Source organism: Schistocerca serialis, chromosome 5 (genome assembly GCF_023864345.2).
Source record: "Schistocerca serialis cubense isolate TAMUIC-IGC-003099 chromosome 5, iqSchSeri2.2, whole genome shotgun sequence".
Classification (NCBI taxonomy): domain Eukaryota; kingdom Metazoa; phylum Arthropoda; class Insecta; order Orthoptera; family Acrididae; genus Schistocerca; species Schistocerca serialis.
In genome coordinates, this window is record NC_064642.1 from 635,309,475 (window position 1) to 635,322,831 (window position 13,357).

The 13,357-nt window shown below is 38.1% G+C and overlaps 1 protein-coding gene across 1 annotated transcript in view; it reads right to left on the reverse strand.

The window, feature by feature from the left end:
* LOC126482111 (tyrosine-protein kinase hopscotch) overlaps positions 1-13,357 on the reverse strand; it is a 190,481-nt gene that overhangs the window by 83,675 nt on the left and 93,449 nt on the right. Inside the window, exons 10-11 of the mRNA XM_050106087.1 lie at positions 2,349-2,496; positions 2,100-2,210 (exon numbers count right to left, since the gene is read on the reverse strand). Coding sequence (XP_049962044.1) covers positions 2,100-2,210; positions 2,349-2,496 — 259 coding nt within the window. The remainder of the gene's footprint in view (positions 1-2,099; positions 2,211-2,348; positions 2,497-13,357) is intronic.

Genomic DNA, 13,357 nt, shown 5'->3' on the forward strand with positions numbered 1-13,357 from the left:
TGAGTCTACATAAGAGTATGCGAAAGAAGTTGATCCTGTTCTGCAGAACTCTACCAATGTCACTGGAGGAGCGACTGGTTCCCACTGATTGAAAAATGTGCAGATCATTCCTGCTTTCAGAACGGGTCATTGAATAGATGCACGCAACTATATGCCTACATTGCTGACCTCACTGTGGTGCAGAGGTTCAGGACACATTTTATGTTAGCATAATATGACCTTCCTGGAGGCTGAAAAATCTCTTCTGTAGGAATCAACATGGATTTCACAAACAAGTACCATGTGAAATGGCTTATTCTGTTTGTTCACAAAACTCAAAAGGCAATAAATATCAGCATCCATGTTGATGCCAGCTTCCTTGACTTCTAGAAGTCATTTCATAGAGTTCTGACCTGTCACTTAATGAACAAAATACAAGCATACAGATTATCAGCTAGCTCTGCAATTGGACTGATGATTTCCTGGCAAAGAGAATGCATTGTTTTATTGAATGCAAGAATCCTCAGTAAGTGTAGTCCATTCATGTAGGTGGTAGCATATAAAAACCTTGTTTGATTGATGCTGAAATACTGCAATTCAGTCTGGCATTCATACCAGACAGGATTGATAGAGGAAATAGTGACGTAGCGAGACAAGAAGTCCACTTAATCACAGGTCTGTTCAGTAAGTGCTCTTCAGACTTCAATAGGAGACACTACAAAGGGCATTGTACATCATGGTTTGATTTACTGTTAAAATTCTTGGAGCGTATGTTCCTAGATATGTCGGCCAAACTACTATTTTCTTCTACATATCCCTCATGGAAAGAAATTAGACTGATTGAAGCTCACATGAAGGCTTACCAAAAATCATTCTACCCATGCACCATTCACAACCAAAACAGTGAAGTGGGAAAGAGAGAGTGCCAAGTAAAAATGTGTGGGATGGGAAAGACCTGCTGTTTTTCAACAGACTTGCTGGAAAGCTGTTCTGACAGCCACATACCATAACACAGCTTGCAGTGTATACATATAGATGTAGTTCTCAGATCAAACCTAATGAGGTACCTCAAACACAATTATCCCCTCCATGTCAATCAGTACAGACTTCATAATTAAACACTGGGCATGAAAAACCAAACACACAATTTCTCACATGACATCCTGAAAGCTGTGGATCACAGCAGTTAGGTGAGTACAATATGTCTAACTTCCAAAAAATCATATGACTCCATGCAACTCCATCAGTTATAAATGGAAATTGTTCAGCTCATGTTGTACATAAATGATTTGGCAAACAATATAAATAATAACCTCAGATTTTTTCAGATGATGCAGTTATGAATAATGAAGAAACACATGAAAGAAAGATGCATAAATTTTCAGTCAGATCGTAGTAATATTTCAAAGAGGTGCACTGACTGGAAGCTTATTCAGAAAAGTAATATTGTGAACTTCAAAAAGCTCAGTAGATGCTATTATATGACTAAAATATCGGTGATTCAAAACTGTAGTAAGTCACCTCATACAAATACCTGAATATAACAACCTGTGAGAAAATGGAATGGAATGATCACTTAAACTTAATCGTAGGTAAACCAGCTGGGAGACTTTCATTCATTAGTATAGGAAAATAGAAAAATGCCAGTAGTCTACAAAGGAGTATGCCTACAAAACACTCATGTAATACATCCTAGAATGTTGCTCAAATGTGTGGAACCCATACCAAATACGACTAACAGAATACTGAATGTACAAAAAGAAGGGCAACACAAATAGTCACAGGTTTGTTGGACTCATGGAAGAGCATTACAGAAATGCTGAAAGTCTTAACTGAAAGATGCTTGCAGATAAGACTCCAAATATCCTACATAAGCCAATTTACAAAGTTTTAATGCAGAAATTCCTCCCTGACAATTAAATTACTGTATACACAATTTTATTGACCAAATGAGGGTAAAAGTGACAGAATACACTAGATTTCTTTCATTAACTAAAAAACGTATATATAAAAATTGTAAAGCTAAAAATAAAAGATTTTCAGCCATGTTCCTTTTACCTGAATGACAATAAATGAATGTTAAATATAGGATAGTAAAAAATGTTCATAAAATTACATACCTGTTCCCATGGATGAAATACTAAGCTTTGAAGTGCTATAATCCTTTGTAAATGGCTTAAAAAGTTTTGGAAATGGTGATGCATAGGAATGAGCTCTTCTTGAGTTGAAAACTGAAAATAATATAAAACAATGGAAGTGATTAGTTGTGAATTTGATGATCTTGTAGTCATAAGGTATTTATCCATTATTAGCTAAGCTATGAAGTGGGTAGTAATTTGCTTCCTTGGCTGACCGTGATAGAAACATACCTTCATACAATATCTGATTAATGTCTCTCATTATAGCCTGTGGTTTCTTTCTTCTGTATGGATCTAGATCCCAGCAGTCTGACATCAAGTTATAAATTGCATCTGGGCACAACTGTGGTTTAGGTAATATCTTACCAGAAGAGTAGAGCTGGAAAAATTGTTAAAAATGTTTTCATTGACAAGACAAACTTATTATTGATATTGAGGCATTCCATGGAACAACTTAAATGAAATATACAGAGTTCAAGATACACAACATCAAACATTTTAAATAGTTTTTTATTCATTTCAAATTCTCATACCTTGACTAAATTTCAGTGAAACATAAACAAAATGTTGTGGTTCCAGAATATATGATGCGATAGTGAATTTTTTAAGAATTACTGAGTGATTTGGATTTAAGTTACTTAGTTGTTCCAGAGAACATCTAAATTATTAGTCTAAAAAATGGAAGAAGTGTTTTTAATTATCAATGGTTAAAACTGGAATAAGTGAGTTAGAGCTAATATGTATTCAAATATGAACAGTTGCCTCATTTTGAGCACAGCGCTATAAACACTGAGAAGACACTGTAGAAAGCAAGCCAACCTCATATGGCAGTGCATCCTTCACATCATTATAACATTTTCTCATTTGCTTATCAGCATAGCTGAAAAAAATAGGTAGGTTCACTATGCAACACTCCATGAAAATAATTATTGCATAGTACGAAGGAATGGCATAGAAAGAAATAAAAAATGTACAAGATATTCACAACGAAAAGCTTACCTCCTAACATAATGCAAATGGACACACAAAAAATCTACTCACCAAGTAGTGGCAAGAGAACAAAAAAAGGTTTACCTTTTACTAGCTTTTGAAGTCAGTGGCTCCTCCTTCTGTCACAAGAATTGAAGGGGAAGGAAGAGTTGTGAAGGAAAAGGAGTGGAGAGGTTTAGGGAAAGGGATACAGTTCAGAAAAGTCACCCAGAACCCCAGGTCAGGGGAGACTTACCAGGTGGGATGAGAGGGTAAGACTGATTGTTGTGACTGCACCGGACGAGATTTGAAAACCTGTGAGCGTAAAGGTGAAGGATGGGGCAATATGCAAGACAGAAGGCCAGGTGGGTGGCAAGAACTAAGGGCATGTTGCAGCACCAGTTCCCCCCTGCAGAGTTCTGAGAAATTGGTGTCTGGGAGAAGAATCTAGATGGCGCATTTGGTGAACAGGCACTGAGGTCATGACTGTCTTGTTGTAGAGCATGCTCTACAATGGGATATTGTGTGTTGCTGTATACACCCTCTGTCTACATCCATTCATCCTGACTGATAACTGGGTGGTAGTCATGCCAATGTAAAAGGCCGAACAGTTTTTACATAACAGCTGATACACTACATGTTGTTTCACAGGTGGCTCACCCTTTGATAGTATATGTTTTGCCAGTTACACAGCTGGAATAGTTGGTGGTAGGAGGACACATAGGGCAAGTCTTGCACCAGGGACGGTCACAGGGTTAGGAGCCATAGGGTAGGGAGATGGGTGCAGACGGAGCATTGGGCTTGACAAGGATATTGCAGAGATTGGGAAGGTGATGAAATGCTATTCTAGGTGTGGTGAGCAAAATCTCAGACAGAATGGATCATTTCAGAGCATGATTTTAAGAAGTAATGGCCTTGTTGAAACAGCTGTTTAATACAATCAAGACCAGTATAGTACTAGGTGACAAACGGTGCACTCCAAAGTTGTTTTTTGGAGGTATCAGCAGTACCAGGATTGGATGTGATGGCCCGGCAAATCTGCTTTTGAACTAGGCTGTCAGTATAATCAGATCCAGTGAAGGCTGAGGTGACCGTGGTGGCATATCGCTGTAAAGAGTCTGCATCCGAACAAATATATTTGCCTCAAATGCCAAGGCTGTATGGGAGGGAATGTTTGATATGGAAAGAATGGCAACTGTCAAAATGTAAGTACTGTTGTTTGTTAGTACGTTTAATGTGGACAGAAGTGTGTAGCCGGCCTTTGGTAAGGATGATATCAACATGAAGGAAAGTGGCATGGGATTCTGAATAGGACCATGTGAAATTTAATTGGGAGACGGTATTTAGAGATTTCTGGAATTTTAACAGATTAGCTTTATAGGGGAAAGATGTCATCAATGTATCTAAACCAAACCAGGGACTGAAGACTTATGGATCCCAGGAAAGCTCCATCCAAGCAACCCATGAAGAGGCTGGCATTGGAAGGAGCCATCCCGGTTCCCATGGCCACATTCCTGATCTGTTTGTATGTCTGTCCCGCAAATGTGAAGTAATCGTTGGTAAGTATAAAGTTGATTAAGGTGAGCAAGAAAGATGTCATATGTCTGGAATCAGGTGGGCATTGACTGAGGAAATGTTCAGCAGCAGACAGACCATGTACGTGGGTGAGTGGGTGGGAGGGGGAGCTTGGGGGGAGGGGGGTTGGTATAGAGGGAGATGGCATTGATGGTGACAAGCAAGGTGTGTGCTACGAGTGGGACAGACATGGATTTCAGAATATTGTGGAAATCCAGAGTGAAATTTCACTCTGCATTGGAGTGTGCACTGATATGAAACTTCCTAACAGATTAAAAGTGTGTGCTGGACTGAGACTCATATTTTGAACCTTTCCCTTTTGCAGGCAAGTGCTCTACCGACTGAGCTACCCAAGCACAACTCACAACTTGTCCTCACAGTGCGAAATGATGAAAAGCACATAAACTGGATGAAGTAAGTGTGGATATGGTGAGAGCAGCTAGCACTGGTGGAGAACAGTGGCTCTACTGGGTCATGAGAACAGTATGGATAGAAAGGAGGACTCCTGAGGCTAGAAAAAGGAAATGATAGTAGCAGTTATTATGACGGATTGCATGAAACTATGCCATGTTTATAGGGGAGTAACTCTGATGTGCCATGCTGTCAGGATATTGGAGAAGATATGGGAAAAAACAGTATAGAAGATAGTGAAAGGAAGTCTGAGGGATGCACAATATGAGTAATATCAGCATAGACCTGGAAGGTTGACAGTGAATATAATTTTTAGTGTAAGGCAGCTCCAACACTGGCACTGCAGATATCATAAGGATTTAGTAACGGTATTTGTGGAAACTGAGAAGGCATATGACAGTGTGAAAAGAAACTAGATCAGGGAAATACTTCAGAAAAGGGAAATGGAGGTCTGATTGTGAGAAGAATAAAGGGAAGTTGTCAAGGAAGTTTGAGTTGTGTACAAGTAAGAGGAGAGAAGATAGGCTGCCTGGAAAAGAGAAACAAGCTGATGCAAGAGAGTGTGCTATCCCCTCTTCATTTCATCATTGTTATGGATGAAATAATGACAAAAGTGACAGTATGAAAAATATATTAGAATGGGAAAGCAATGATGTTTGCAGATGATTTTATGGTGTGGGGAAATGGAGCTGGAGAGGAGCAAGAAAGCCTGTATGTGTGAAAGGAAGTTGTGCGACTTATGGATTGAAATTTAATGCAAAAAAGTGTGAAGTGATGGCGACAATGAGGAATAAGTGGAGAGTAATAATGGGTATACGTGTTGAGAAGGCAAGTGCTACAGAAAGTGGAAAGTGTCAAGTACCTGGGGGCCATACTAGAAGACACTGAGGAGTGGGGGGAATGACACAGACATCAGTTAAAAGGGATGCAAGCCCATGGATTTCTGCTGAGTGTGAGAAGCCTCGTCTGGAAAAAGGATGTACGAGGGTGGTTTGAAAGGTTCTTTGAATTACCATGAGGGTTCAGCACTAGCACTACGAGTTGTTCACATGATATTCCAGACTGTTGCCTGTAAGCACGTGCCACATCAGTGCTCTTGGAAGAGAGCTGTGGCAGTGACGTGGTTCTGTTGTTCCCACGTAGTAATTTGCCGAGATGGAAAAAAAATCAAGATTCGAGCAGTGGTTAAGTACTTCGTAAAGAAAGGTATGGAAGCAAAGGACATTCATGCCAATGTCCAGAATACACTGGGGGACTCTGCTCCTTCATATTCAACTGCTGCCAAGTGGACAAACAAATTTAAATTTGGTTAGGAGAGCTTAGACGATGATTCACGCAGGGGTCGGCCAAGACGTGTCACTATTCCAGAAATCATTGCAAAAGTGCACGAAATGGTCACGGAGGATCACCGATTGAAAGAGCGTGAAATTGAACAATCTTGCCACATGTCATCTGAAAGGGTATATCATATTTTAGAAATGAAAAAATTATCTGCAAGATGGACTCTTGATGCGCGCCTGCACACATGTGCCGTTGCCATTGCAAAATTACACAAACTAAGGTATGAACTGTTGCCACACTCTCCTTATTCACCTGATATGGCTCTGTCAGACTTCCATCTCTTCCCAGAGCTGAAAATTTTTCTTGGAAGATGAAGATTCACTTCAAACAAAGATTTGATAGCCACAGTTGACAACTATTTTGCAGGCCTGGAGGAAATTCACTTTCGAGATGGTATCAAGGCACCGGAACATCGTTGGACCAAGTGCATTAATCTACAAGGAGACTACATTGAAAAATAAAAAAAAGTTTCAGTGATGTAAGTACTTTTTTCTATTCCATTCTCTGAACTTTTCAAGCCACACTCTTAACACCAAAACACAAACAAATGTTGTAACAAACATTATGCTTCATCATGCATGTACGCATCAGAGATGTGAGTACTGAAGAAAAAGCCAATGGGCGGGATACAGGCTTGCAAAATGAAATATTAAAGAAGCATGATAGGCCTAACAAGAATGGACAGAGAAAGGAATAAGAAGGTGAGGGGAAACAGCGACTTAGAAGCCACTGCAAAAGACCACAGAAGTGGCAAGGTTTAGATGGTACGTAGTACATGTTACAAGCATAGGAGTTGGTAGGATACCAAGACAGGCTCATGAAATGTGGTAAGGGATCTAGACCTAGAGGAAGACCGAGAGACAAACGGTGTTGTTGGCATGTATGACTGTACGAAGAAGAGGGGAGAAGATTTGGACAAAGTGGAGAGGGAAGAATGGTGGGAGAGCTGATGAACAGGATTACATTCCAAGCAGACCCAACAAGGGACTGGATACTGTAGAAGGTGACGATGGTGAAAATTTTAACATGTTTTTCTTAGTTAGATTTTTCATCTGTCTGTACGCTACAAAATCTGCAACTGATTTTACACTAAGTTTCAAATGAGTTACACACTTTACACTTTAAACATAGCTCAGAATTTGATGAGAATGAACCACTTCTTGCTTTTGAATCTGTATGTGTGGTGTGTGTCTGTCTGTGGTACAAACATTGCAGTTGATTTCTAACAAACTCCCTGATGAGCTAGAGACTTGAAACTTTCCAACATAGCTCAGCATTAGATGACAATGCAATATTAACTGACTGTCTTGTCTGGTATGTGGCAGAGAGTACTTTGAATACCACTGTTAATTCGCCCTTTTCCTGTCATGACTGTTTCATGGCAAGAATAGCTGCTGATAACCTTCCATGTGAATCGAATTCTCTCTCATTTTTATCTACACAGCCTTTTCACAAAATATATATAGGAGGAAGCAATGTATTGGTTGGCTCAGGTGAAGAGAAACTGAAATAAACCTGATACTTACCGCATGTCTCTGTAGTAATCTCAACAAAATGGTTGAAATTAACAGAAAAATTTCACACACACAAAACTAAAAAGCAGAAAATAATTATTTAAAAAAGAACACTTTTTTTAAAATGTACTAAAAGTATAAGATAATTTCTTCTAGACCCATGCAGATTCCTATTCCTTGAAGATTGTCCTGAAAATATGTGCTTATGAATTTTTAATAGCTATGACAGTACTTGTACAATTAATACCAAGAAATGTGGGGTGCATGCACCAGATAATAGTAACAACTGTAGAGAGCAGCTGGCACTGAGAAAAATCACACAGAAGTTCATATCATTTGCAGTGGAATAAAACTGTTAGTGACTTAAGTGAACTATTCATCATCAATTGGTCAGCAAGTATAGAATTAAATGGTTTAGTTGAAGAAGCAAGAAAATGCATTAAAAATGTCATTTCACAAAATTTTAAAGCAACTAGATGTAGCATCAACATTTATCCTGAAATTAACACAATTTAAAAAGTTCTAAAAAAATTGAACAAATTTTCTCCAATTTTGTTTTTGACATTATTTTCCAAAATATTCAAAGAAAGTAAGGTATTCAAGATCAGTTCACACTTAAGTGGAAAAAATATACTTAGCATATTTTAGTTTTGGTTCCTGAAAGATTGCTCAACTGAGAATGCTATTTATGCATTCACTCATCAAATACTACAAGCCTTAAATAATGTAGATCACTATTTTGTGATCTCTCCAAGGCCTTTGACTGCATAGATCATGATAATCTCTAAGAACAGCTTTATGGAACTGATGGCTTTTCACATTGCATACTTGACAAACAGAATGCAAAATGTTGTGCTGAATAATTCAGACAATGTCAGAAAGGTAGAAAATTCTTGTGACTGGGGTGAAATCACAAAGCAAGTCCTTCAGTGCTCATTTCTGGATCCACTCCTATTCTTTATATATGTTAATGATCTACCACTTAACATTCAACCAGCAAAATTGCTACTTTTTTCCAGACAATACTAGTGTAACAATAGATCCCATTTGAGGCAAAGCAACATAAGAGTTAGTAAATGATAATTTCCAATGAATTATTAAGTGGTTCTCTGAAAATGGACTCTCCCTACATTTGGAAAAACACACCACATTCAGTTCTGTACAAGAAACATAGTCATACCAACTGATGTAGCATAGGAGCAGGAGTCAGTAAGCAGGATAAAATGCTCGACATTTTTGGGCGTACATACTGATGAAAATTTGAACTGGAAGAAGCATATTACTGAGCTTCTCAATCAATCAAGTTCAGCAGCTTCTGCTCTTCATATTACTGCTAATATTGGAAACAAGCATATCAACCTCCTGATATATTTTGCACATTTCCACTCAATAATGTTGTACAGAATAATTTTCTGGGGTAACTCATCACTTACAGAGAAAGTATTGAGAACACAAAACTGAGCAGTAAGAAAAATGTATGGTGTTCACCCACGGATGTCACATAGGTACCTCTTCCAGGGGCTAGGCATTGTAACTGCACCATCACAATATATATTTGCTCTCATGAAATTTGTCATAAGTAATCAATCACAATTTAAGAAAAACACTGCTGTACATACCTACAAAACTAGAGTGAAAAATGACCTTTATTACCCATTGTTAAAGCTGTCAGTGGCTCAGAGAAAAGTTCAATATGTAGTTATAAAGATTTTTGATCATCTGCTCAGTAACAAAATGTCCGACAGGTAGCGAAGAAAGTTTTAAATCTAATTTAGAATTATTTCTCCTGGAAAACTCATTCCGTCAACTGGAATTTCTTCTTAAAAACTGGAAGCCAGGAAAAAAACCCTGGTTTTTTTTAAGTGTAGTTGCACGAGTAGGAATAAAATGACAATGTGTTCATTAATGTTAACACTAATCATGTACGCATACCCTGTAAACTAACTCATTCCACATCATTTCGATAAAGAATCGTTCAAAGGATCTATAGAACATGTAACTAAGTAACAGCTTGCAGAACCAATATGTTGCAACACACTACACATAAAAACGTGATTTTTTTTTTTTTCCAGGGCTCATACCTTGGGTTCTATTGGTGGTAGTAAGGTAGGCTCCAGTGTTTGGATAGCCCTTGCAGTAAGAACCATTTTCATATCCAGCAGATGGATCATCTATACTGTAACTATCCTACAGGACAGGGCTAAAGTTTGAATGTTACACACTTCCTACAGATTAGGCAAATGGAGAAAATTGGTTAGTTCTTTTTGCATCAGAAGTGGTCTACAGTATGATTTAAGGGGCTTATGAAGGCACCATTTATCCAAGGGTGGTGTGTGAGAAAATCTGAAAAAAGCATTTTTCACCACTTTTTCGCTATCAGCAGTGGATATCTCATTGATCGAGGAGTCTCATCTTTCTGTTTTGAAAAATCTTTATCCATTATTGAGAAACATCCCAAAAGCATGGTTTCTCGATTCCAAAACCAAGCCGCAGATTTCAGGATGACTATGCACAGCAAATAGCCGAATTTTTAAAATATATTCCCAAGCTCCTGACCTTGAACAAACTTGAAAACTTTCTCGATATCTTTATCCATTTCTGAAATCCAGAGTTTCAAAGTTACACTGCCTGTACACAGAAAATCTCATGTGAGGCAGAAACATAAATGGTTCAAATGGCTCTGAGCACTATGGGACTTAACATCTGAGGTCATCAGTCCCCTAGAACTTAGAACTACTTAAAACTAACTATCCTAAGGACATTACACACATCCATGCCCGAGGCGGGATTCGAACCTGTGACTGTAGCGGTTGCACAGTTCCAGACTGAAGCACCTAGAAACGCTCGGGCACACCAGATGGCGCAGAAACATAGTTTATAAAGTGGCACAGAATGGAGAAATATGGCATCAAGTATTTGCATTATTATAAGAAGGATTCTGGAAACTGCATGTTGTACTACTGAAGCTCTTGAAAATTTTTGTGCACACAAAATGCAGTCTGTAGTGTAAAATTAGTTTCACATATTTCAATTTCACAAAAGTACACTACCAAAATTTTACTGACCTTTTTTTTTCATATGATGACATGGCCTGCAGTAGAAGGGTTAAGAAGGGAACCAGTAAAAAATTCTCCTGTTGGAGCACAAAAAAGGTGAATATGCTTCTGTTCAAAAGACTGATTGAAAAGTGGGGTACAAGCTCCCTCACTGTAGCTTCCCCAGCACCTTTAAGAACTTTCCCAAGAATGTTGGCGTACAAACATCTTTGTGCTTTTTTATGTTAAGAGAGGAGGACACAGCAGCAGTGGGAAAAAGAGAGAAAAGTAATAAATGCTGGAAGATAGTAGACAGTGGTTGTGGTGTAGAAAGAACGGAGGAGCCAACGGCAGTGTGAGAGAAAGATAGGGGCCCAGTGGCACTGGAACAGATTCGACAGGGACAGAATAGTGCTAAGAAAGAATGGAGACAGTGTGTGACAAAGCAAGCTGGAATATTTTTACTTCCCCCTCTTGTTTTGCCATCTGCCCCCTTAAAGTTCATTTTTACATTTTTGAACTAATTACCATGAACATACGTGAGTATAATTACCATGAACATACGTGAGTATAATTTACATTTTCATAAAAGAGAAAGGTTGGTCCTCAGTTTTAAAGAATATAACAGCAGATCTAATTTTGTGCTTAGTTTTATGTATGTAATTGATTTTCTAATTTATTTCAACTATTCCTAGTTAGTATCTTTTGTTATAAAGTGAAATCAGTAATTATTTTGTAACTTAAATTCTATTGTTGACATATAAACAAATTTAATTCTGTACTAATTATAAGCATTTGGAGCAACAACTAATAGTATTCCTAAAGGATCTATTTGACTCTATTCAAAAACATGTTAGCCAAGCCAGCCCTTAATTAATTCCAAAGAAATTAACAGTTTTGTCACAAGTGTTGTTCGCATAATGATATTTGTTAATTTCATGATTTAAACAAATAATTCGGCCTAACTCTTGTAGTAAAAGAAACTGTTAAAAACACACAAGATTTCAATGTATTCAGTTAATTTAATGGGTTAAGTTTTAATTGTAATTTCTGTAAATTAAACTTCAAACAATGTGCAGTTTCAGCACCTATTATTGTGAGGATATATAAGGGCCCGATTTTTGGTCCTGAGACAGTCAGCCCATGGCTGAGTTTCACACCAGGAACCTGGATTAGTCAGATCAACAACAATGCATCTGTGAAATAAGTGTAACACAATTAGGCCATGTGTTAAAACAATGACAGTGTCTGTTCCATGCATACCTTATTATTCTACAAGAACTGTGAACCCTGTGGTTGGGCTTTTAGTGCTTGTACATGTTCAACAGTAAACTATTGCAGCAGTATCTGGATATTTGCCTGCAACCTATTAATGAGGCTTATCAAAAGTTAAACTGTAGTGCACTGGACATATAACTGTAGTATTGGGGGGTTGTGAACAGTGAAAGTAAAAAACTGTGAAACGCAAAAGGGCACCTGTTGGCTACAGAATTTAAAGTAGTCAGTGTTGTACTTCCACACTCAATTTTTCAGCCAGTGTAGCAATGCAGTACCTCAGCACGGAAGACAATTAATGAGGAAATAAAGCAGGTGAACATCACAAGTGCCAATCGGAAAGGAATAAATAGAAGGCGAAACTGTAAGTGGGTGAGAGCCAGTGATAATGAAAGACAGAATCTATGACAGTAGCAATCAGAAAGAAAGAGATAGTGACAGTGAAAAGTGATAGCAGCAGTAGGGAGGAATGAATGACATAATAGCAGTAAGAGAGAGCACAAAGGAGACAGTGACAACAAGAGAAGAGAGTAAGAGCAGGACAGACTAAGAGAGACTGTAGCTGAGAGACAGGAGACAGTGAAGTTCGTAAGCTCCAAAGAGATTCTGACAATGAGTTGGACTGAATGAGTGAGTCAGAAAGGGCATGTGAGAGTGGATGAGTATGAGTGACTTACAGTGATGGACTAGTGGGTATGAGCTAGTTACAGTTGGGTGTGGGTGTGAGAGATGAGTTGCATGTTAAAAAGAAGCTACAAGTTTTGGAAAAATTTTTAAAAGCACTGAATAACGTAGAATGAGGCAGCTGATACACTACTTTTCAGTCTTAGCCTTTTAATCAGAAGCATATTTGCCTTTTTGAGCTCCAGCAGGAGCATATTTCCGCTGGTTATCTATTGCCTGTGCCCCATGTTTTCCATTTTAAATTTTACAAGTCTTGCCACAGCTATTAAAACTTCACAATCCAAAATTTCCAGTGTTATCTGTATGGGGTTAGGAATCTGTATGGGGCTACGAGAAATGATTTTAAACTTTTTAGTTCATTTCAAAAATGTGTTATTTTTAAAACTTTTTCATTAAATAATTTGTTTTGGTGTGAGAAAAGACAGTAATGTGATAG